This window comes from Battus philenor, unplaced genomic scaffold, assembly GCF_028537555.1.
Source record: "Battus philenor isolate CCGP_79_NKW_IND1 unplaced genomic scaffold, ilBatPhil1.0.hap1 SCAF_8, whole genome shotgun sequence".
In the NCBI taxonomy this organism is placed as follows: domain Eukaryota; kingdom Metazoa; phylum Arthropoda; class Insecta; order Lepidoptera; family Papilionidae; genus Battus; species Battus philenor.
The window spans coordinates 3,042,793-3,065,779 of record NW_027181748.1 but is presented as its reverse complement, the minus strand read 5'-3'; the positions used below and the strand labels follow the sequence as shown (position 1 = coordinate 3,065,779).

The following is a 22,987-nucleotide window of genomic DNA, read 5'->3' as shown; positions in this document are numbered from 1 at the left end:
CATTATCTTCTACATATTCTTATAAGAATATGTAGGAAATCTTCTATATAGTCATATAAGAGCCTTACGGGCTTCTTACTATTGCACCGTTAGTTTATAGTAATTTGCAATATTCAACATCGTTTCAACCACTACTGGACATTAGCCTTTTTCTTACATTTACATTAAGACTGGTCGCAAGCGGTCAGTTTGCAACGAATATCGCGCTTACTCGTATATTTAATCGTGCTCTGATTTATAACAACGCAGAATACTTTTTCATGGTCCATCACCTTGTAAATACTAGTTTTCTAAATGAATCTATTCACAAATTTTAAAATCTAGCCATGTAAACGTATCTTAATATAACTATATTTTAGTTAATGACCACTGCAATCATCTGCCCTTATCACTTGTTTACAAAAGTGTGGTTGAAAGGCGCTATACTAACATTATCCGGCAAATGGAGATGTATTAGCTGTCAAAGTCATTGTTCTGTCAGTTCTTACTCCAGGAGTTATTTTTTCTTTGTATAGTTATCGGTAAACATTTTTGAAAAGTGATTAATATTATTGTGTTAACCATTGTTTAATTACTTCATACTAATCGTAGATCTTGCGACATACCGAGAGTGTCTAAACTTGTGTTATCAGCTTATCATGATAACGACGGTGTATTAAACTAGTTAAATATTTGAAATTTCTTATTATTCGTATATTTAAATAGATTTAGGTGAGTGCATTTATTGTTTTCGTGTTAAAGCAATTAGCTATATTACTCTAATGTTAAGATTTTACACTCTAGTTAGTTTTAATTTAAATTTAATGTTATGAAAGTTTCTGTTCTTTCATTTACGGCGTTTTAAGTTTTAATTAACATTTATTAAAAAGTACGTAATTACATTTTAATTATTATTAAAAATATTACGTAAATTATTTTTATTGTAGTTTGAAGATATAATATATACACTTATGATAGAATTATTACTGTGATGAGGAATATATAGTAGCTCCGTGCTTTTCATGGAAGGTCTTAAACAATTTGTTAATTGCTTCTAGCCATTATTTTGCAATATTTACTAAAATAAAATAGATTAATATAATGGTGTAGGGGTAAGGGCAGGTGTGAGGTATCAACCCTTCCATAATCTTATGTAGTGTAGAGCTTTATAAACCATTACAAGTTAGGGAAATACATATACCATTTGCATGGATATTTTATTATATGTATCATGAGAGTACAAAGTTCAATGAGTAATGTTTGTTTGCAATGTCAAATACAAATAAGTTACAATTTGTTTTAATGTACTTTTTATGTGATTATAGTGTATATTAGTATATAATAGTATGTAGGATATAGAATTTAGATCAATTTATATTTTGCAACAAATAAAAGTAGTACTGAGTTGTGAATACTTGTTACATTTTCTACTGGTGAATAGTATGGTATATCTCAGGATGTTTTTTTTTGTTTTTAAAAAGTTTCCCTTTATTTATTTGTCTTTAATTTTATTATATGTATTTCTAGATGCATGAATATATATAAAGTTCTTTGTTATTGTTTATAACTTGTGATTGAGCTCTAGAAAATATTTATAAAGGAATGTGTAACTTAACATTAATTCAAGTGATTCATAGACATTCATGTTACTGAAGAGATATAATTTTTTATAGGAATATGTCATAGACACTCAACTGAAAGCCTGATGAAGCCTATATTGCATAAATTTATTAACATCAACAGTAAAAATCCATTAAACTTTCATTAAAGCACTTGGGACATATTTAAATGGAAACAGTGATGAAAGTAATCACTATACAATTTTTTTGATATACAGGATGTCCTATAAATCAATATGAAGCCAAATTTGGGTGATAGGGCAAGAAGTGGCTACCCAATAAAAATTTGATATAATTGTTATACTGAATGTGTGGTCCAACAAAATTATTCTTTTAAGATATACCATTGCATTATCAAAATTTTATCTGTATTTTAAAGGATTAGTTACTAAGATATTGTCTCCTGCTTCAGTGTAATGAAACTAGGATAATCAATGTTTACTTGTATTATGTTACACATAGCATATGTTACATAATTTGACATTAAAATTCAACAACTCTATATTTCATATATGCTTTGTGTTTCTTCAAGTAGTGTGTGTTTAGAAAAATTGAGTATTGAGTGGGCGAGATAGTGGCCATAGATTTATTTCTTTAAAAAATATCTTTAATACATATTTAATTGCAGCTTGCATAAATTAAAATGTTTTGAAAAATACATTAGCTTATCAAGGCATGAGGCTGCCCATAGTAAAACCCATGTTTATTTCTCATTTCTGTTTTGTTATTATCCAATGAAAGTGGTTGCTTGAGATAAATGGTACCATTCAAGGGTGTCTATGCATGCATATGTCCATAGTGAACTTTGCTGTTTAAATTACAATACTAATACCTGATTAATAATTTTTTAAAGCAATAATAATTTTCATTTTACTTTTTAAATAATGACTTGTTCATACTGCTTATTCCATCATCATGGTAAAAAAAGTAATTTATTTTTATAATTAAGATGTAATCAGTCCACTAGTTCTAGTCTTGTTGTATATTTCATGTTACCTTTAATTTCCTATTGCACATGAAGCATTGGACATATGCTTGAGAATGAAGTTTTGGTACCTGTAATTTTTTATATTATTTTTAGAGTCACAATCTGAGTCTTATAGCTCAACTCCATAAGTCAATATTGGTTTTATCAGCATTTTGTAAATCAAAAGGTTATTGAGTAAAAGAATAAATATAAATACAGGTTAAAAATAACAATAGAAAAGATAACTGGATAATCATCTAGTACTTGACTAGTAAAAGTCATCATTGTATTGGCCAATAGATGTCAGCATGGCATAGTCTTCCCCTCTGTCCAACAACTTACTGCGATGTTTTTGGTCAAAGACATGTCAATACCTACCATATTGGACAAAGAACTACAAGAAAATAAAAAATCTTTCTGTCAAAAATAACGTTTTATGTATTTAATCTTATCTAACCTTGCTATTGTAAGACAGTAGGTCTTCTTTATTGATAATTTAAGTATTGTCTAATTCCTAACAACTATATAGCAACTTTTGAATCATATTTAAGTTATATTTGTGTGACCTTTCAAAATAGGATAAATAAACTAATATATAAAATGATTTCTAATTACTTTTTTTTTCTTTTGTAGAAATGAGTGACCGTCCGCAGCCGTTAAAAGCCATAAACCGGTTCTTCGACGGGAAGGAACCATGGCAGATTGTTACTATGACTGCTTCTTCTGTCCTTGCTATAGTATGGGCTCACAGTCTTTACAACGCACAAGAAAGTAAGTTATATCTTTCAAACTAAATATATATTTTTTATTTCGGCAATTTTAGTTTTGCCCGAGCGTGTTGCTTCTTCAATCCAAAATATAGGAGCTAGTGACTTGGAACGATTTGATGACATAAAAATTATCCGAGATCCGAGCGGCGGCTTAAGTCGACGGTCGTAAAATGCACGCGCACATCTGAGCGTCGGCTCAAGTCGACGGTCGTAATATGGGATGCGCACATCCGAGCGTCGGTTTAAGCCGACGGTCGTAATATGGATGCGCACATCCGAGCTTCCGCTTAAGTCGACGGTCGTAATATGGATGCGCACATCCGAGCGTCCGCTTAAGTCAACGGTCGTTATATGGATGCGCACATCCGAGCGTCCGCTTAAGTCGACGGTCGTTATATGGATGCGCACATCCGAGCGTCCGCTTAAGTCAACGGTCGTTATATGGATGCGCACATCCGCGCGTCCGCTTAAGTCGACGGTCGTTATATGGATGCGCACATCCGAGCGTCCGCTTAAGTCGATGGTCGTAATATGGATGCGCACATCCGAGCGTCCACTTAAGTCGACGGTCGTTATATGGATGCGCACATCCGAGCGTCCGCTTAAGTCGATGGTCGTAATATGGATGCGCACATCCGAGCGTCCGCTTAAGTCGATGGTCGTAATATGGATGCGCACATCCGAGCGTCCACTTAAGTCGACGGTCGTTATATGGATGCGCACATCCGAGCGTCCGCTTAAGTCGACGGTCGTTATATGGATGCGCACATCCGAGCGTCCGCTTAAGTCGATGGTCGTAATATGGATGCGCACATCCGCGCGTCCGCTTAAGTCGACGGTCGTTATATGGATGCGCACATCCGAGCGTCCGCTTAAGTCGATGGTCGTAATATGGATGCGCACATCCGAGCGTCCGCTTAAGTCGATGGTCGTAATATGGATGCGCACATCCGAGCGTCCGCTTAAGTCGATGGTCGTAATATGGATGCGCACATCCGAGCGTCCGCTTAAGTCGACGGTCGTAATATGGATGCGCACATCCGAGCGTCCGCTTAAGTCGACGGTCGTTATATGGATGCGCACATCCGAGCGTCCGCTAAGTCGACGGTCGTTATATGGATGCGCACATCCGAGCGTCCGCTTAAGTCGATGGTCGTAATATGGATGCGCACATCTGAGCGTCCGCTTAAGTCGACGGTCGTTATATGGATGCGCACATCCGCGCGTCCGCTTAAGTCGACGGTCGTTATATGGATGCGCACATCCGCGCGTCCGCTTAAGTCGACGGTCGTTATATGGATGCGCACATCCGAGCGTCCGCTTAAGTCGATGGTCGTAATATGGATGCGCACATCCGAGCGTCCGCTTAAGTCGACGGTCGTTATATGGATGCGCACATCCGCGCGTCCGCTTAAGTCGACGGTCGTTATATGGATGCGCACATCCGAGCGTCCGCTTAAGTCGACGGTCGTTATATGGATGCGCACATCCGAGCGTCCGCTTAAGTCGACGGTCGTTATATGGATGCGCACATCCGAGCGTCGGCTTAAGTCGACGGACATGATATGGATGCGCACATCCGAGCGTCGGGTTAATCGACGGTCATAATATGGATGCGCACATCCGAGCGTCGGGTTAAGTCAACGGAGGTGACATGAATGCGCAGATACGAGCGTCGATTTAAGTCGACGGCTGTGATATGGATACGCACATCCGAGCCTCAGCTTGAGTCGACGAACTTATTATAAACGCGCACGGCCGAGCGTCGACTTTAGCACATTCCATGCCATATGCCCCCCGCACTCTCCGTTCAGGCCATTTGCGGTTCTCATTGAAAAACAAAGGATTCTTAAAAAACGAAGTTTAGGGTCGAATACAGATAATTTCACATCAGGTATGCGCGTACGTAATGCATATTAAAATTTATAACTTTTCTCCGCTAATTTTAGCTTTGCAGTATTGAAAAATTGTAAAGCATACGTCTTAAACGCCTTTTTTTAATTTTTAAAGTGTAAAATGTGGGTCGAACATGTCCCACGCGGCCTGAATGGAAATTCTTCAAAATTTTCTGTGGCACGGAACGTGTTAGACGTCAACCATGAAATTTTAACCTCTCTCTGCAATTGCAGCTTATTAAAATTGCATTAAGTCAACATCATGCATTGTATCCGGGTGTGTTTGTTGTGATATCTAAAATAACTTTTGATGTAATACTTCTAAAATATTGTGTAAAACATAAAATATACCAATTAATTTGTGTTGAATTTTGAACTTTTTCATTTATGAAAATGAAACTAAACAAATTGAAATACGCTAAACATACGCTGTTTAATTACAATTAATATACGCTTGTAAAGTGAAACGCTCCTCACAAATGTGTTGCCGCGCGGATCATATTCTCTATCTAACCACCATGTATATGAAAACCTTGTGTATGTGTGTACAGTGATAAATGTAAACGAATAGTAATGTACACATGGCCAGCCAGAGGCAATATTCGTAAAATTAGTATGACTTGATTGTCAGTAGGTCGTTTTACACTCATGAAAAAGTTGTGGAGTCATAACCATGGCAGCCATTAGACGCCCATTGCAAGGAATAGCTCCGCCCCCTACCTACTCCAAAGATCGTCATGATGAAGAGTCTTGCGTTGCCCTTATTCAGCCATCCTCGCTATATCTATCAGTTATCTACCACCGGAGAACCTTTCGGCCACAACGGCTGGCTGTAAACTGGAACAACTAATAAAGAAGCAAAACAAAGCGTCCGCACTTTGCAAACAACATATGTAGACTGATATTTTGCTGCGTGTAAACGCATCCTTACCTTAATACTACTAAACAATAGGAGATGTAAAATTAGTTACACATAAACCGTATAGATGAAGAGACCTGTGTATGTGAAATAGGTTAAAATATTTTGAAGTAATTAAGAATTGAAATAATGTATCTATTAATAGACCAACATTTTTTATTAGTTAAAAATGATTTTCTGTGTATGACCCAAAAAACTATATTGATTTATTTTGAATACACTGACATGCTAATTTAATTGAAGGTTTTTCATATGGCCATGTGACTTCGATGTTAAATCGCTTGACTGTTAAAAATTAATTATTATGAAGTTAACATGTATAAGAGTTATTTAGACGAATATAGTTTAGTCACGTTGGGATTGTAAATACACACACAGACAGTTGTTGCTTGAACCGTTCGGATATTTCTTTTACGCTGTTAGTCAAATATAATTGGTTTCTTACTTTGAGACTTAATTTACTCGAAGTGTGCTGTAATTACCAAGGCTTTGTTTGCGTTGTTGGTAAAACTGACGTCACGTAAATATAACGTTTTCAAAAATATTCAAAAATATGAAATATATGTACCATGATAAATTAATTTGAATTATTAATAACAAATAAAAATAGGTTATTATTTCATATTTAAATTCGAACTTTTATTCGTTAAACAATTTCTATTTATACTTGTTTTAAATTTTAGGAGATAGGTTATTAAGTAAAAGTTCGTTGAATGTATAAGAAACACTGTATTCAATATTGCTAATCGATTTGATTCTTGATTCTCTTCTGGCTTATACCTTTACTTCTTTGTTCTTTTTTTCTCTTCTTTCATTCGGCTCCTTTATTTTACCGCTATATGTATACATTTTGCGTAGTACAACTAGTGGGTAAGTGAACCCGCACAGGTCTGCGTGTGGTAGGTACTGTGCGAGCGAGACAGCACTAGGGTTTAATATTTGACGTACGTTTGATTGGACGATCCCCATAAAATAATTGTTTTAGCGTATATAAAAAAATGAGTTATAGTAATGGAACGTTTCTAAAATTTAGGTGTGACAACAAGATTTAGAAAAGAGTTCTACCGATGGTTGCGACAAGTGCCAATGGTGAAGCGCAAGATTGAAGAGAAGATGTCGGAAATCAAGCGGGACTTTAGGAGAGATGTGACCAAACGTCTGGCCGGCGTGACAGTCAGGCACGAACTGCCTGAGAATGGCCTGCCGGCGGAACAAGTCTCAGAGGAGATAAAGGATCATCTTACCCTAGGTATGTACTTTCTTTTAACAGCAATTGATTAAATCTCGGGCTCCCTTGAATCGGAATGCTAAATGTATATTAGCCTGAGCCGAAGTCCACTTGTGGGGGCTCATGCGTTTAGTCACTCCATAGCTCGAGCTGGGTTTTCGATTGTGCCTACGAAGTTAAATTCTTAAAACTATGTTTTCGAGAAATTGACCTCGGACAGACAGACAATTTCTTTAAGTTATATATTAACTATATTGCCTTAACAAAGCTAAAGAGAACTGTCGCGAGGAAACCTCGCATAAATATGAAAATTGTTGAGCAAACTCGAATAAAAATTCATGATTGAAATGTAGTTCAGTAAAAGATTTGTCCAGAATTGTTTAGCTAAAGTGACCTTCGGGGCTCTCGAATGTCGACCACGAGCCAGTAGATGCGTGGTCAACATGTGTTTCACCCCTCCACGGGGCATCTTCAGGAGTTATGTTACACCGATTAGTGCTTAGACTCTGTGTTTGCCGCATGCGCATTTATAAGCGGGCTGGCGGGCTGTGCACTTTGTTGCATGACTACCACTGCATGTGCGGAAGTGGCTAAATATTGGCCCTTTTCATACATATGTAAGTCTCCTATTCAATGTTGTCTTGGATCGTAAGCTGTGATAATGTTTGTGCAGGTATATATGATTGGAAGAAGGGCAGTGTTTCGGGCGCGGTATATCACCTCAGCGACGAGATAGCCAAGGTCGCTTGCGACGCATACTCGCTGACGGCGTACACGAACCCACTCCACGCGGACGTGTTCCCCGGCGTCAATAAGATGGAGGCCGAGGTGGTCCGCATGGCCATCAACCTGTTCCATGGCGATGAAGAATGCTGCGGGACGGTGTGTATTCATATTCCAGGGCTGATGATGAATCTGTTCATTATTGCTGGACCTTTTTTATTAGGATACTAATTAAATATTGCTATTAACCAATTAAATCATAAGAATGTGCTTTTACATCTGTAACCAATCATCTTGTATATTTAAATGAGATGATTGGTTATTGGTGTAAAAGAATTAAAGGTGAATGAATAGCTCATCTGTCGGCAAACACATTACTTTTTTTTACAATTATTTCCTATCATCCTGTGTAAAGTGATCATTATGAAACTATTGGAATGTGACAGGACAATGACTTTTGACAGTACAAAGTCTGCAGAGGTAAACAATAATTAACTACTCGCTTCTGCCTCGGCAGCCCCTTTAGAAACATCGTAAGGCGTCCTGAAGACGTCCTTGCAGATCCTTGCAGACCTTGCAGATGTATGGATTGGCGAGAACCCTGCGATAGCGCAGGGTTCCCACAATCCATTCCTCACCACCATACATCACCTTTCACACACTTGCAACTCTGCAAGAGCAAACTCAACCTTTATATCAACCTCTATACTGACGACTGCTCACCAGACAAAAGAACGTGTGCGATGCTTAAAAATCAAACAAGACTATCCCAACGCGAAAATTCTTCACGGACACCAGGAAGGAGGAATGAAGGTGGACGCGGTCTTGGTCCAGATCTTCACGGGGCACGGGGAGTTCTCTGAGTTCCTTCATAGGGTTAAACTCAAGGAGGACTTCTCGTGCTTCTGTAAACCGGGCGTAGACCAGACCGCGATCCACCTGGTAGCAAAAAGTCCCGCATTTGGAGGGCTCCGATATGAGACCGAATGCCGCCTAGGCAAAAAGATAGAGGAGGCAACACTTGCATCCATTATAATGGAAAAGGATGAGAGAGAGTGGGTCCTCAAATTCTTAATGAAAGTCGCACAATACGCAATAGACAGGAACAAAACATAGCTGGATAAAACATTGTAAAGTTATTAAAATAGATTCATTGACATTAAAAAAAATCGTGATAAAATTGATGTACACGAGAAAATAAATAAACCAATTAAAACTGTGATATTGTAATAGAAATAGATAACTGAAGTGTTTGAGCATGTACGAAAGGAATGGAATGATTGAGAAAGGAAGATGGAATCTTAGAATAATAGGAGGATATTGTGTACTATGGAAGACGAGAACGGAAATAAAAATTCAAGTGAAAAAATTATGAAGATATACACCCTGTTCCCAATTAAATAGGGGTAGACGGAGAGGTCCGCAATAGCGGGGACCAAAAAAAAAACAAGACTATCCACCGTCCGTTACGTAAACAACGTGGGCCTCCCAACGCTGCCACCGCGAACAGCGCGGGCGATCCGAGGTAGGATCAGTATCCTTCCTTAGATTGCCGAGTGGTCCACGCTTCCCTCTAATTCACACTCCACACTCACTACACCAACATCAACACTGAGACGATCAGGTAAGCCTTGTCTTAGCTGTCTCATTCTCCATCATAGTGTCAAAAATAGGTTCTGAAACACGAATTCATTAGTTTGTAGTATATTTCATGGACCTTTTCGCTCCGTGAACTCATATACCAGAAGCTGTAAAAGCCTTAGGCCTAACAGCACTAACGTCTTCGAAAAAGACTGTACAGAAACTAAATAAAAAGGAAGAGAAGCAAAGAACAAAAAAAAGTAGGAACAAGTCAAAAGAGAATGAAGAACCAAATCGTTTAGCAAAAATCGACTAGCAATATTGAATACAGTGTTTCTCGTTCGACGAACTTTTACTCAACGACCTATCTCCTACAGTTATTTTGTTTTTGTTTGTTGGTTACGGACTCTTTTCTTAACCTAAAAGAAAAGGCGGGAAATTATTAACCCTTTCCTTACCGCAGTACGTTTCGCCAAAGTGACGCTACTGAACCAAACAACGCGCCGCGAAGTGTGCACATTGCATGACGGTAGGCTGATATTCGAATTTTCTCCTTAGTGTTGCATATTTAAAGAAGTTACTGGTATATTAAAAATGGAAGTATTATAGAAGTAGAAGTGGAAGTATTACAAAAAAATACAAATCATCAATCACTTTAATTCTAGGAACACTTTATGCAATACATACTCTTTGTTTTTTATGGAAAAATACATCTATTGTCTTTTGGGTAACGTTTTGTTTTCGTTCTTTTAAAATACGTTCATAACACCCAACACTGATTTATTTGTTTGACAGATGGTCAAAACACCATAGAGAAGTTGATGACTCATTATATTTCTACGCACTCTTTCGCGTAATTTTGTTTCGCGTGTTTATAGCACCATGTTTCGATAGCACGTGATCAATGACAGTTCAAAATGAACTTTATCTTAACTACATACGGTCTATTTTGATAATAGAAACATGTTTTAGTATCATTAGTTAGTACATTTACACTTAATTACTGCGTCAAGGTGACCCCTTTTGTTCAATGCTAATTGCGGGAACAAATTAAACGAAAAGAATTGTTATAACTGCATATCCTGTTTAGAGAGAGTGAGAGAAGGAGAGAGAGAGAAAATTAAATTATTAATTTGTCATTACTAGTAAATAATACAGGTTGATTATTTAAAGGTGTATAGGCTTTAAATACAACATATAAAGATTAATTATTATTTATTATCTGTTCTTACAGACTATGTATTGATAGAAGTTATTGGCCAGTCGCATTCCGATAGAAAAAAAATGTAACAATTTTGTAATCACTTTACACAGATTAAATATTTAGTGACAAATGAGGTTTATTAACCTATTTTAAAGCTATTATACGTATTTTCAATCGGACTGTTCGTAAAAAACTACTTATTGAATTAGTATCCCGATATACAAAAGTAGTCGATTAATTTTTTTGCCGTTATATGAATTGGAAATAGACGTAAAAGCTTTTTGCTCTTTAAAAGCTATTAATTTACATAATTTGATACACGTACACTATAATTTTACACCTATAGCCATCGATCAGGTGTTTATAAAAACATGTGACTACCCTACAAAACCAATTTACAACGATTAAACATTGATTCAATTCTGTCACGCAAAAGTAAGTTGAAATTGTCATTTTAAACTCCTGGGAATTAAGAAGACAGGTAATTTTTGTCCCTAGATTGTTCTACCAACTTCGGAAAAAAGCAACATTAAAAACCTGTCTATATAACAATTGCCAAGCGTCTACTTGTCAAAAGTTAAAATATCATTTGGATCAGATTGAACTATTTTGAAAGATGTTTTGTGTCCCAAACGCGTCAAGTTGATTATTGCAAAAAATATTAATTTTTTTTGGAAATAAAATTTCAATATTTTTTTTTTGGCCCCCGCTATTGGGAGCCTCTCTTACCCCTATCTGGTGTGGGGCAGGGACTTTTGTTTTCATTAATTTAATTTTTCACAATCTTTTTTTATTTTCGCTCTCTTCATTTATGCATCCTATGTTCTTTCATTCGGTGTTCATTCCACATTTCTTCTTTCATTCTCTTTCGCTCTGTGACCTTCCATTCCTCTCTCATTATACAATAGTATTTTTTATTTATTTTCAAGTGTGTGTCAAAGAGTGAGTGTCAATATCGTTCCGCAAACATTGATTTCGATTTGGCTCCGTGCGACTTCTGGCTATTCAGCAAACTCAAAAGGCCAATGCGGTAAAGCCTTTTTGACACGATTAAGGATGTAAAACCGAATCCAAGGTCTTGAAGGCTATACTTAAAAAAGACAATTCCAACTGTTTCGAGAACTGAAAAAAGAGTTGACAAAAGTGTTTTATCAGACGGGAATTACTTTGTTGGGCATGAAATTGATTTAGAACAATAAATTACATTTTGACACTGCCGTCCGCACGTTTTGTAAAAATTTATTCGCTTGGCGCCGGCAGCGCTAATTCAGATTACTTGGCTTGTCGCCGGCCGTTTCAACTCATCGCGAATCAACTCATCGCTAGTTCTCATGCGTTCTCAACCCTGTTCCCTTACTTTCATGAATTTTCAAAGATATACATACGTAAATAAATAAAAAATTTGTTCGTTTTATATATTTGTTAATTTTCATTCTCTTTGGTATTCAGTACTTTACTTTCGCACGGTATGAAGCAAAACAGTCCCAAGATGCAACGTCGAATCCAACTTGTACATATTTCACAATCTTCCGATGATTCTGCTCCACTTTCACTGTTTTCATCTCCAATGTCTTCTTCCGAATCGGCCATATCGTCCACATCGTCCAAATCGTCCGGAACATCAGACGAGACGTCCGCGCATTCATCATAATTAATCGTGTCGTCTATTTCGTCTTCCATGTTGAAAGGGCACAAGCACTTATAAAAACCAAAAACTTTTTGACGTGTGTAACTTATTGTTACTTAAACAAAACACAAACAGAACTAAAGAGCAATAGAACTCAACGATACTATTTATAATATTTTGCGCACGATATTACTGTGGTGTCGCCGGCCGTTGGTCGACCTTTTGCGCACGACACCACTGTGGTATCGCCGGACGGCACAGTGAATAAATTCAACTCCTTTACTGATTTTTGAATTTTACGTGACAAGCAGACTAATTGTTATATTGAGCAGGGGTAGCTCAGCGGTAGAGGACTTAGATTTGTAATCGTAGGTCGCGGGTTCGATTCTCGGGGAATTATAATTCATACATTGTTCATTAATTATATAGGATTGTCACTGCTCACAAACAAGTTTCCAAAGGATGGGCAGCAGCGTCTTCTTCGTTCCATAGTACCACAGTTAGAATCGCCAACACGCCTGTCTATGTTGGCAATTACGGTATATCCCCATAGATATCTTTGAAACGACGATTTGTTTATGAATTAGTCTTATGTCTTGTATGTTTAAGTATTATGTCTAAATACATAATCATTTAAAAATAAATTTTGCCTAACAACTTTGCTTTTTCAGTACATTTGTTTCATATACTTTACATGTGTTGGTAATTTTAATGATTTTCGTATTATACACCTGATGTAATAAATGAACAATGCATTGAAATTAAGAAACAGAAAACAAAAAAAAATCAATTTACATACGCTGAGATTGTGTTTAAATGTCAAGGTTTTTAGTGTAAATAATTTGTAATACTATGTCCACAGATTCTCTGTCTTATATGAGAAGAGAAAATAATTTTTATTATCATAACATTGTGCCGGTTTGTCCGTTGGTGGATTTTAAATTAAAGGGGCATTTGCATATTCAGAAAGGTAATTGATTATATTCGACTGTCGAAGTAACAATGTCTTAAGCGATCCGAACGCTCCCGCGATTCAAGCGACATCTCTGTGTCGCCGGCGATTCGATCAATTTGATTTAGAAATAAACTAAAACCTGTTTTTATGCTGTAAAAATCGCAAAAAAAACTTTAAGTAAAAACTAGTTTTTGTTAGTAAATACAAGTATTTTTATGCGATTAATAATGTATAAAAGAGAAGGAAAAAAACCACAAAACTTCGAAATAACAAGGAATTGTTAAAACTTATTACCAATATATACGCATAGTTTAATAATACGCGAATTTTTTGTCGTCACCTGGTTCAAATTCTTTCGTCAGTTCAAAGTACTGATGATTGATTTTTTTTTTAATTTTTCCAGTAAACATTTCTGTGATCAGTTCTTCTCGGTGGCCAGATATAAAATATATATCCTTTGTATAGTACATTTTTATTGATAACTTCGTCAATTATAATTTAATTTGTTTTTAATATACCGCACAAAAAATCACAAAATAGAGAACTCATAGAAACAGGTTTCGTTGTATTGTTGGACGAATATTTTTTTACAGGGTTTTTTTATGGTCCCCGCTGTTGGGGACCTCTCGTTCCCCTATCTCGTGTGGGACAGGGACTTTTTAATTCTAGTAATTTATTCATATTTTTTATTATTATCATTCTTCTCTTTCATGTATCATCTTATCTTTCGTACTGTTTCTTTCATTCTACAATTTTCCCAGTCTTTCTCTTTAATTCCATTAGCCATACATCCATCCTCAACCACTACATTCTAGGTTTCCTTACTATTTTATTTTGCAACATTATTTATTGTTCAAATATTTAACACGAATTTTCTTTGTAATTATCATCTTATATTATACTATTTTTACAGGGTTATTTATAACGAGATATTTGCAGGTCACGACAGGAGGTACAGAATCGATCATCATGGCGTGCAAAGCCTTCCGCGACCTTGCATACAGCAAGGGCGTGAGCAACCCGCAGATTATAGTGCCTTCGACGGTGCACTCGGCGTTTGACAAGGCGGCGCAGTATCTTAACCTGGGGGTGGTGACCATCCCTGTGTCCAAGGACACCTATACCGTCGACGTGGAGGCAGTGAGAAACGCCATAGGACGCAGGACATGTCTGGTCAGTATTTAATTAAGTAATTACTTTAAAAGGTCAACTTATTAACCTTTTGTTTGCCGCAACATGGCGCCAGTCAGTGTCGGGAAGGATTTTTTTAAATGATAAATAAAATATTATTATTTATGATCCTGTGGTCTGTAGTACATCCAGAGTTAACGATTTTAAACTGTATTAGAACAATAAACTAAAAGACAGTTAACTATTAGCCAGACTGCGTGCTTATGCTTATATACATGCTGACACCTTGTTTTTTCCCATAAGCGCTGAAAGGTTATAGGCGTAAAAGCAAGGTGAAAATATAGCTCATTTGCTACATGTATGTACATTTTGTAAAAAAAAACCACTTTAATTATTGTTTACTATCTGACTCGCTGCAGACTTTGTATTGCTAGTTTTTAGACTGTTGCGTTTGAAATAAAAAATAAATAAATTAATGATATATATTTTAGAATAATAAATTTACACAGCTTTAAAGTTTTTTATATCTTTAAAATTTTATATATTTTATATATTAAAACTGTAAACGAACACTCTATAATGTCGTTCTATGTTGGCCATTAGACTCCAGAAGCATTGACTTGTGTAATCGACAAATTTTTTAGTTTTATTTTGTATCATCTCTAGCAAGATATATGTGTAGTAAAAAAATAATTTTAATTTCAGATCGTAGGCTCCGCTCCTAATTACCCGTACGGCACGATGGACGATATTAAGTCGCTGTCAGACATTGCGGTCGAGTACGGCGTGCCGCTGCACGTGGACGCGTGTCTAGGCGGCTTTATAGCCGCGTTTATGCCGGCAGCAGGGAAGGAGATACCTCCTTTCGATTTCCAGCTGCCCGGTGTTGCCAGCATCTCTGCAGACACACATAAGGTACATATATATAATATAACTAGCTGATCCCGCAAACGTTGTTTTGCAAAAAAAATTAAAGTTTTTAATTAACAAATGTAAGATAAGGGTTGATCGTAGAGGAGTGAAAATTTAGGTTTGTATGTATTTTTGTATGCTGTATCATAATAAAATAAAAACCAAAAAAATTGTCTAAAAAATTAAAAATAAAATTTAGGGGTGGACCACCCTTATCACATAGGGGTATGGAAAATAGATAGTAGCCGATTCTCAGACGTACTGAATACACATGTAAAATTTGGTAAAAATCGGTCAAGCCGTTTCGGAGGATTTCAAGTTCGAACACCGTGACACGAGAATTTTATATATTAGATATAAGTGCAAAGAGTATTGGGTAGTTAAACTCAATTAGGAAGCATATATATAATAGATCCGCAAAAGAACCAAGATGACTGACATAGCTCGAAGAATTCGCCTGAAGTAGCTGTGAGCAGGGCACATTGCACAGTCGAGGAAGTCGCAGGGTGTGAGCAGCACAAGACTGGTCATGGTGGCGATCTTTGGTGGGGTTCCATGTCTTGTAGTGGATGTCCATCGGCTGAGAAGAAGTAGTAAGCTACCACCAGCTCGGAATACTGATCTGCTAAGAGCCGGTCAGAAAGTCAACAGTTGCTCTTTTTAAATAATATATTTTAAAAATTTCACGTGTTCATTATAATATCGAGCATGTAAATGAGTCAATAAAACTAGTTTCACATATGATCAAATAAATTCTCGAATGCTATAATAAGATTTATTTGATAATGTTATTTTAATTTAACATTTAAAACTAAAGAAGGAAGGTCCGAGATTTGTTGTGTAACTTCATTATATATGCGTTTAAACGAAAATTTTATGTTATATGTTTATTTTTACTTCTTGTATTTATCATGTTTAAGTCACTTTTTTAAATAGCAAATGAAAATTTGGGGACTAAATAAAATTTTATAAAATAAGTGTGTGTTTTCCGAATTTGAGTTTTGATATTTGCCTACAGTATGGGTACGCGCCAAAGGGTACGTCTGTGGTACTGTACCGCAAGCCTGAGTATCGACACTGCCAGTATACCGTCACCACCGAGTGGCCAGGTGGCGTTTATGGCTCGCCTACCGTCAATGGTAACCTTTCATTACATTTTAATGTTATTACTTTTATGTTTTACTTGGAATGCCTTTTGGTGGGGTCAAAACTGCGTTATGTCAGACATGCACCGACTGTTCCACCATCATGACTGAGGTGGGGCTCCGGAAACGATTTCACCCATTCATAGATCTGCCAGTAACAGCCGCTCACGCAGCCCTATCATCATCTTCTATTAAAGCCGCATCCAGCTACTTCCTTCCACCTGGACTATGTTTTCGGTCTACCTAGTGGGTTGGTTACTAAGGCCTCATTTACTGGTTGACGCTCGCCATTCGAAAATCTTTCGTACCCAACGTATTGGGGGGGAATAATCTTCTCTTCTCCCAAATGGTACGCTGGAACTCAGACTATGTAACGAACTTAGTGAATGAAATCTCCCGAAGTCTTCACCCAAAAGACGTTGGAACAAAGGCATAGTATTCACGAGTACAGGCCTTTATTAGCCCCAGGCGGAATCTATTTAAGGACCATATTTCTGCTGTGAAAGGTGGCAACCCCCACAATCCCAATACCCGCATTCCGCACGGCAGCCGTAATACAGCAGCCTTACACCTGAAATGATGGTAGTAGAAGACATCAGCAGGGTAAAGGCTTCCTCCAGAGATATCCTAGAACCGGTTGGATGCCGCCTGAATCCTGTCCAGCTTGTAGTTGAAAGTCTTACGCTGCGCTTGTCAAGTCGTGGTCTCCACACCAGAACTCTGAGGTCTGCAGCCATCTGTTTTTCGCGTGTCACTGCTACTTCAATTCTTTCGTTCATCTATAGATCTCATTCCTGATTCCATCTCGATGAGAAATTTCAAGTGTAATCTTCAATTTTGCTTGTTGAGCGATTGTGAGCTTTAATTATAATAGGGACGTGATATATGTTCCCAGGTAGCAGGGCCGGCGGTCTGATCGCGGCCTGCTGGGCGACCATGATGTACGTTGGTCGCGCCCGATACGTCCAGATGGCGGATGAGGTCGTGACCACAGCCAGATACATAGAGACCGAGTGAGTGGCTTTTTAATTTTTATTAGTTACTCCTAGATGGTAATTGGTAAGTTATTATTCAAGTAAGAACATATATAAAAACATGCTAGGCAACGTTTAGCTTAAATCAAAGAAGGTTTCAAATGTGTAAGACCTAAGACGTGCTCAGATGATTTTCTTAGATTTTTGTGTTAATATTTTTATTACAGTTATTGCGCCTCCGGCTATATATATTGCGTATATTTAGTGAAATATTATAGGGAAAGTGCCTCTGCGGTATATAACACCAAGTATCAAACTACAGTTAGTGAACTGTAGGGTGACACTTGGTGTTAGCTCACAAAAACCTCGCTCGAAAGTCATTCATTACAAAAACCATCCATAAATAATGGTCCAAATTGACTTTTGTTATAACCAAGTAGAATTTTAGTAAGAGATAAATATATATTGCATAAAGCAAAAAAAAAAAAAACAATTTAGTAAGGTTTAAACGGGTTTATGATTTTTAATAGACCTAAAGGGAAACCTCACAGACGGTCATCACTGACCGCGTTAACAGAGAACGCATTAATCACGTGTGCTTGGACACGGTACTCTGGTCCATATTTAAATCTACTTGGGCCTGCGCTAGAGGGAGGGATCTGGTCATTTGTATGAGTCTTTCGAGACACATAGGTTTCAGCCTGCGTATGCCCTTTCAGTATATCGTTTGCCAGGCTCATATTATAATTAAGTTATGTATTATTTCTGTCACCAATGATATTTTGAATAGGATACGTTCATTGACAATAAATAAGCTATACTTTTTTTATTTTTACTCGTTTAGGAAACTTAAAAACTAGGTACATTTTAACAGGCGACTTATACACCAAAACGGTCATTACAAGGTTTCGCCTTTAGCATAATTACATACATTGTGAAGACGTGCGAAAGGATCACAATCCAACATAGAAAAAAAGTAACTCATTAAATTCTATAACATATACAGAATATGGAACAAAGTCTTACAAGATACATATAAATATATTCATGTATGTATACATACATGCATGTGCATGCACACATGCATATAATGTATAAATATTTTAAAAAGTAACAACTATTTTAAATTCGAGAACCAAAGAAATTGTTCATGTATTTGCGCCTTAATACATGTGGATTGACACAAAAAACGTCAAATTCTAATTCTTCGACTAATTCATTCTACCTACGCGGAGCACACTACTGAAATGAGTTATTTCAATAGTTAGCGACCATTAGTAACAGAGAGTGTCTTAGGATTTCTCTGCTAATAAGATGAAACATGTATTAATATAGATCGAACGAAAAAACACCTCTTAAAGCTTTTATATCTGTATGCATTCACCATGTATACATATAAATTAAAGCCTGTTTCTCTTAGATACGAAATAACAAATTGACAACATCTCTACAGGCTGTATATTCTTTTGATATAAGTTTGTCAATACTTTGCAGGTTTTTAAGGAAAAAAAAAACAAAAATTCTGCAGAAACTTGAAAAATTTCAAAAAATATAATAATGAGCAATTTAATAATTTATGTAATTAAAATTTATTTTACAGATTACGAAAGATCGACTGCCTGTTCATCTTCGGTAAACCTGCGACCACAGTGGTGGCGTTTGGCTCGAAGAAGTTCGACATCTTCAGAATGGGAGAACTACTGCACAAAAAGGGCTGGGCACTCAACGCCTTACAATTTCCGTCTGGGTGCGTTAGATTTATACAAATTAATAAAGTTGGAATGTCTGTTTGCAATATTATAATAACAGCTTTTTACCTATATATACACACAAATGTCTGTCTGTATATTTGTTCTGGCTAATCTCTGAAATAGCTGCAGCATTTTTGAAGGAACTCATACCGAGCTGACGTAATAAAGAATAATTTAGGCTATTTTTACTTTTAAAAATATATGTAAAAAAACCGAAATGAACTAAATAATACTTTTGTAATTCCACGCAGACGAAGTCGCAGGCATAGCTAGTATACTTTATTATTGTTATTGTAACTAACCCACCCTGTAGGATTAAATTACCTCGAATGTCTGTCGTGGGACGCGGAAACCTTTCACGAAGCTTTATCAAGAATGTCTCATGAAATGTTTGAAAACTAAAATGAGTTACAATACACAGCGTCTATTGACTGTATATGTCATTTAATAGTAAATTTATAAATACCTTTTTATCATGATTTTTTTTTGATGTTACGTATCAAGGTATTACTTTATTGAATATTGGTTTTTATTTCTATGCCCATAGAATTCACATTTGCGTGACCCATGCGCACACGCAGCCGGGCGTGGCGGAGCGTTTCGTCGCTGACGTGAAGGAGGTCGCCACTATCTGTAACAGTCAGGCCGGCGAGCCTGTGCAAGGGAAAGTGAGTTTTATTCTGTTGTATTAAATTTGCTTTTGCTGTGGCAAGATAAAATTGATATTGAATACCGTGAATTATGTTCGCGGGTAAGTTTCTTTTTAATTAATATTTTTTGACAAAAGGGTAGATAGGTAGGTAAGTAGGATATGTTTTGCTACCAATTAGTATAATAATTATAGTTTCTACCGTTCTACTTCTTATTATATATATATTTACTAATACTTTAATTTACAATAGATATCTAATCTTTTATTCACTAGCTTCAGCTTTGCTGTGGCACTGGAACGTAATTATTAATTAATTAGAAAGAGATGGATATAGAAATAGATAGATAGAGTAAGAAAGGAAACTAATTTTTAATTTGTAATTAAATATCTAACTATACGTACAGATAATATATAGATACGTATTAAATTAGTATATTTATCTATTTTTGAAAATGAACAGTAACGGTATAAATTACAATAAAACATAGTAAAGGTATAAATTGTTGTAAATAGAGTACCTAAAAAAAGTTGTCGGCTTATCACGATATGTAAAAAAATAGACAAACAGCCTTTTTATTTGTTTTAAAAATGTGGTGAAATTCACAGATGGCGATATACGGCGTCGCGCAGGAAATATCCGACAGAAGTCTGGTGTCCGACATTACGAAGCACTTTATCGACTCGATGTATTATTTGCCGAAACCCGAAGACCAATAGGCGATACTTCTCGCATTCCGTTAATGTGCAATTCTTAGGGGTATATAAAATATTTTTTTATTAGGATTTTATCTTTTGTCCCAACACTGGACACACTGACCACAAATAATGGTTCACTAGCATTATTATTCCGTTGTGAAGGGGTTTAATTTTTGGGTTAACAAAACAAAGTACGTATCTATCGATTTATATAATATTTATAGATATGATAATCGGATGTACTTTTTCCTAAAGAATAGCTAAGAAGACAGCTTATTTATTTATAAAAAAGAAACAATTTTAGAAGTTACCTATTTACAAGTATGTGTATTTTGTCTCTTTCTTGCACATGTAAGTATATTTGTAATAGCACAATTATTCGAAAAATGCGTGTCAAAAGTATTTTTCATAGTAAGACAGCCAAACTTTAATTTTAAATAAATATATAAAATTAAATAGTGGATTTTTTAATCTTTTTAACAATAATACGCAAGGCTGTTGACTGCTGTACAATGTTTTACGTAATGTTACACTATTCAATACCGACACTGTTTTACAATAGACTATAGCAGGGGTGGCCAAGAGTCGATAGCACGAGCCAATTTTCGAAATTTGAAATTTTTCAAGAGCCGCAAAAAATAACGTTTTAAAAAGGTATTGTTATTTTCAGTAAAGTATATGTATATGTATTTCAGTAAGTACAAAATATATGATGATGATACTTGAATCTTACGAAACGAATTTTTTTTTAAATAAGTACATAAAAATGAAAAGTTTTTTCGGTTATATTTATCGCGAGCTACAAATAATCTTTTAATGAGCCGCGGGTTGTCCACCCATGAACTATAGGATACCTTCAACAGCTTGTCCGTTGATAATGCCATCCTCTAAAATCTTCCATTCATCTCTATTTCTCGCTATTCTCTTCTATAATTGACCGGCTATTTTATCAGTCTTTTTCCCATCGGTTCAATTGTCGTTCTTCGTCTCATCTTATTTATACATCAAAAAATCAAATTATGATGATATTGTTATCAAAAATCTTACTAAAATAATGTAACTGTTTTTTACCTCGTTAAAACTTGAACATTATCTTTGGGTACAAGTTATTTGTCTATGTAACTTTAAATAATTTTTAGCGACCTGTATAACAAGTGTTATATAAAAAGATGTCTGGTATTAGGGCTAAAAAATTATGGAGATCGCTTCGCTATAAAAACATTACTGGTATTATTGATTAAAAATATGTATTTCAGGGTTCTAACTTAGATCAATATTCCTAGAATATACAAGCCGACTTATTAATATATTTAATAAAGTAATTATTGATGGAGTCTCTACTCTTGTGCAAGTTAAAAACCCTTCTGAACTATTTGGCAAAAGTGCATTCCATGTTAATCCAACACATAACTTTAGGTAAGATATGCATCCGATTATTTCATATCTGTTTATCTTAGTCAAGATAGTGCCAGATTAGTAAATTAAAATTATTTATTGACGATTTTATATAATAAAAAATGTGAAGGCATTTTATTGTGGTGATGAGTAATTTTTTTTGGTAAACTTTTTTTATTTTTCGGAATTTATTTATTAAGCTATTATTTTTGGGTATATGTTTTTATTTATATGATTTTAATTAAATATAAAATAGACATAAGCTTTCGATAGTGATATATATTACACCCAACTCTTTGTTTACACATATACACTACACATTACATACTTTAAAAAAATCGTGTAACATAAATAAAACTATAATTATTTTTTCCTAAAAATCTTGCAAAAAAGAATTAATTAACCCTATCTGACATTATATTCATATTTCTATAGTTACTAATGGCGTCTATAGGTTTTTTTTCTTGTTATAAACTCGGTTATTAGCGGCTTTTGGTTTCTCAAGTTGCTTACATATTCTTGATATCAAATTACACGAAAAATAAAATTATCTAAAAATTTCAATGCACGCTAAATTTTAGATTTAAAAAATGTGAGTTGTGCGGGAACAAAAAATCCGTGTAAAATTTATTTATTTTCCTAGATAAACCGCATTATTTTAAAGTCGTGTAAAGAAAGAGTTGGGTGTAGTTGGTTATGTAGTCTATGGGTCGTACAGATTTTAAAAACTATTTAAATACCATATTTTCAAATATAAAAGTGCTTATAGTGTTTCTGACAAAATATTTTTTCGAATATATTCTAGACTAATGGCTAATGGCATTTTGTTATTTTTAATTATCGCTCGAGATATACGTTATCTGT

The 22,987-nt window shown here is 35.7% G+C and overlaps 1 protein-coding gene across 3 annotated transcripts; it reads left to right on the top strand.

Moving 5' to 3' along the window:
* Nucleotides 1-456: 456 nt before the first annotated feature.
* On the top strand, nt 457-22,407 carry Sply (Sphingosine-1-phosphate lyase). 3 transcript variants are annotated; one of them, XM_068774905.1, is made up of 11 exons: nt 457-711; nt 3,199-3,336; nt 7,183-7,398; nt 8,051-8,259; nt 14,407-14,640; nt 15,304-15,513; nt 16,529-16,649; nt 17,551-17,668; nt 19,230-19,376; nt 19,928-20,048; nt 20,639-22,407. In XM_068774905.1, exons 2-11 carry the CDS (start codon nt 3,201-3,203, stop codon nt 20,747-20,749), a joined length of 1,623 nt encoding a protein of 540 aa, XP_068631006.1. In that variant the 5' UTR covers nt 457-711; nt 3,199-3,200; the 3' UTR covers nt 20,750-22,407. The 3 variants fall into 3 exon arrangements, with proteins under 3 accessions (XP_068631006.1, XP_068631008.1, XP_068631007.1); XM_068774907.1 differs by having other exon boundaries at nt 492-521; XM_068774906.1 differs by lacking the exon at nt 457-711 and adding an exon at nt 1,384-1,424.
* Nucleotides 22,408-22,987: the final 580 nt, after the last annotated feature.

Coding starts and splice junctions, on each gene's coding strand:
- Sply (XM_068774905.1), top strand. CDS start 3,201: ATGAGTGACCGTCCGCAGCCGTTAAAAGCCATAAACCGGTTCTTCGAC. Junction 8,260..14,406: donor ATGAAGAATGCTGCGGGACG/GTGTGTATTCAT, acceptor AGATATTTGCAG/GTCACGACAGGAGGTACAGA. Junction 17,669..19,229: donor GCCAGATACATAGAGACCGA/GTGAGTGGCTTT, acceptor TTTATTTTACAG/ATTACGAAAGATCGACTGCC.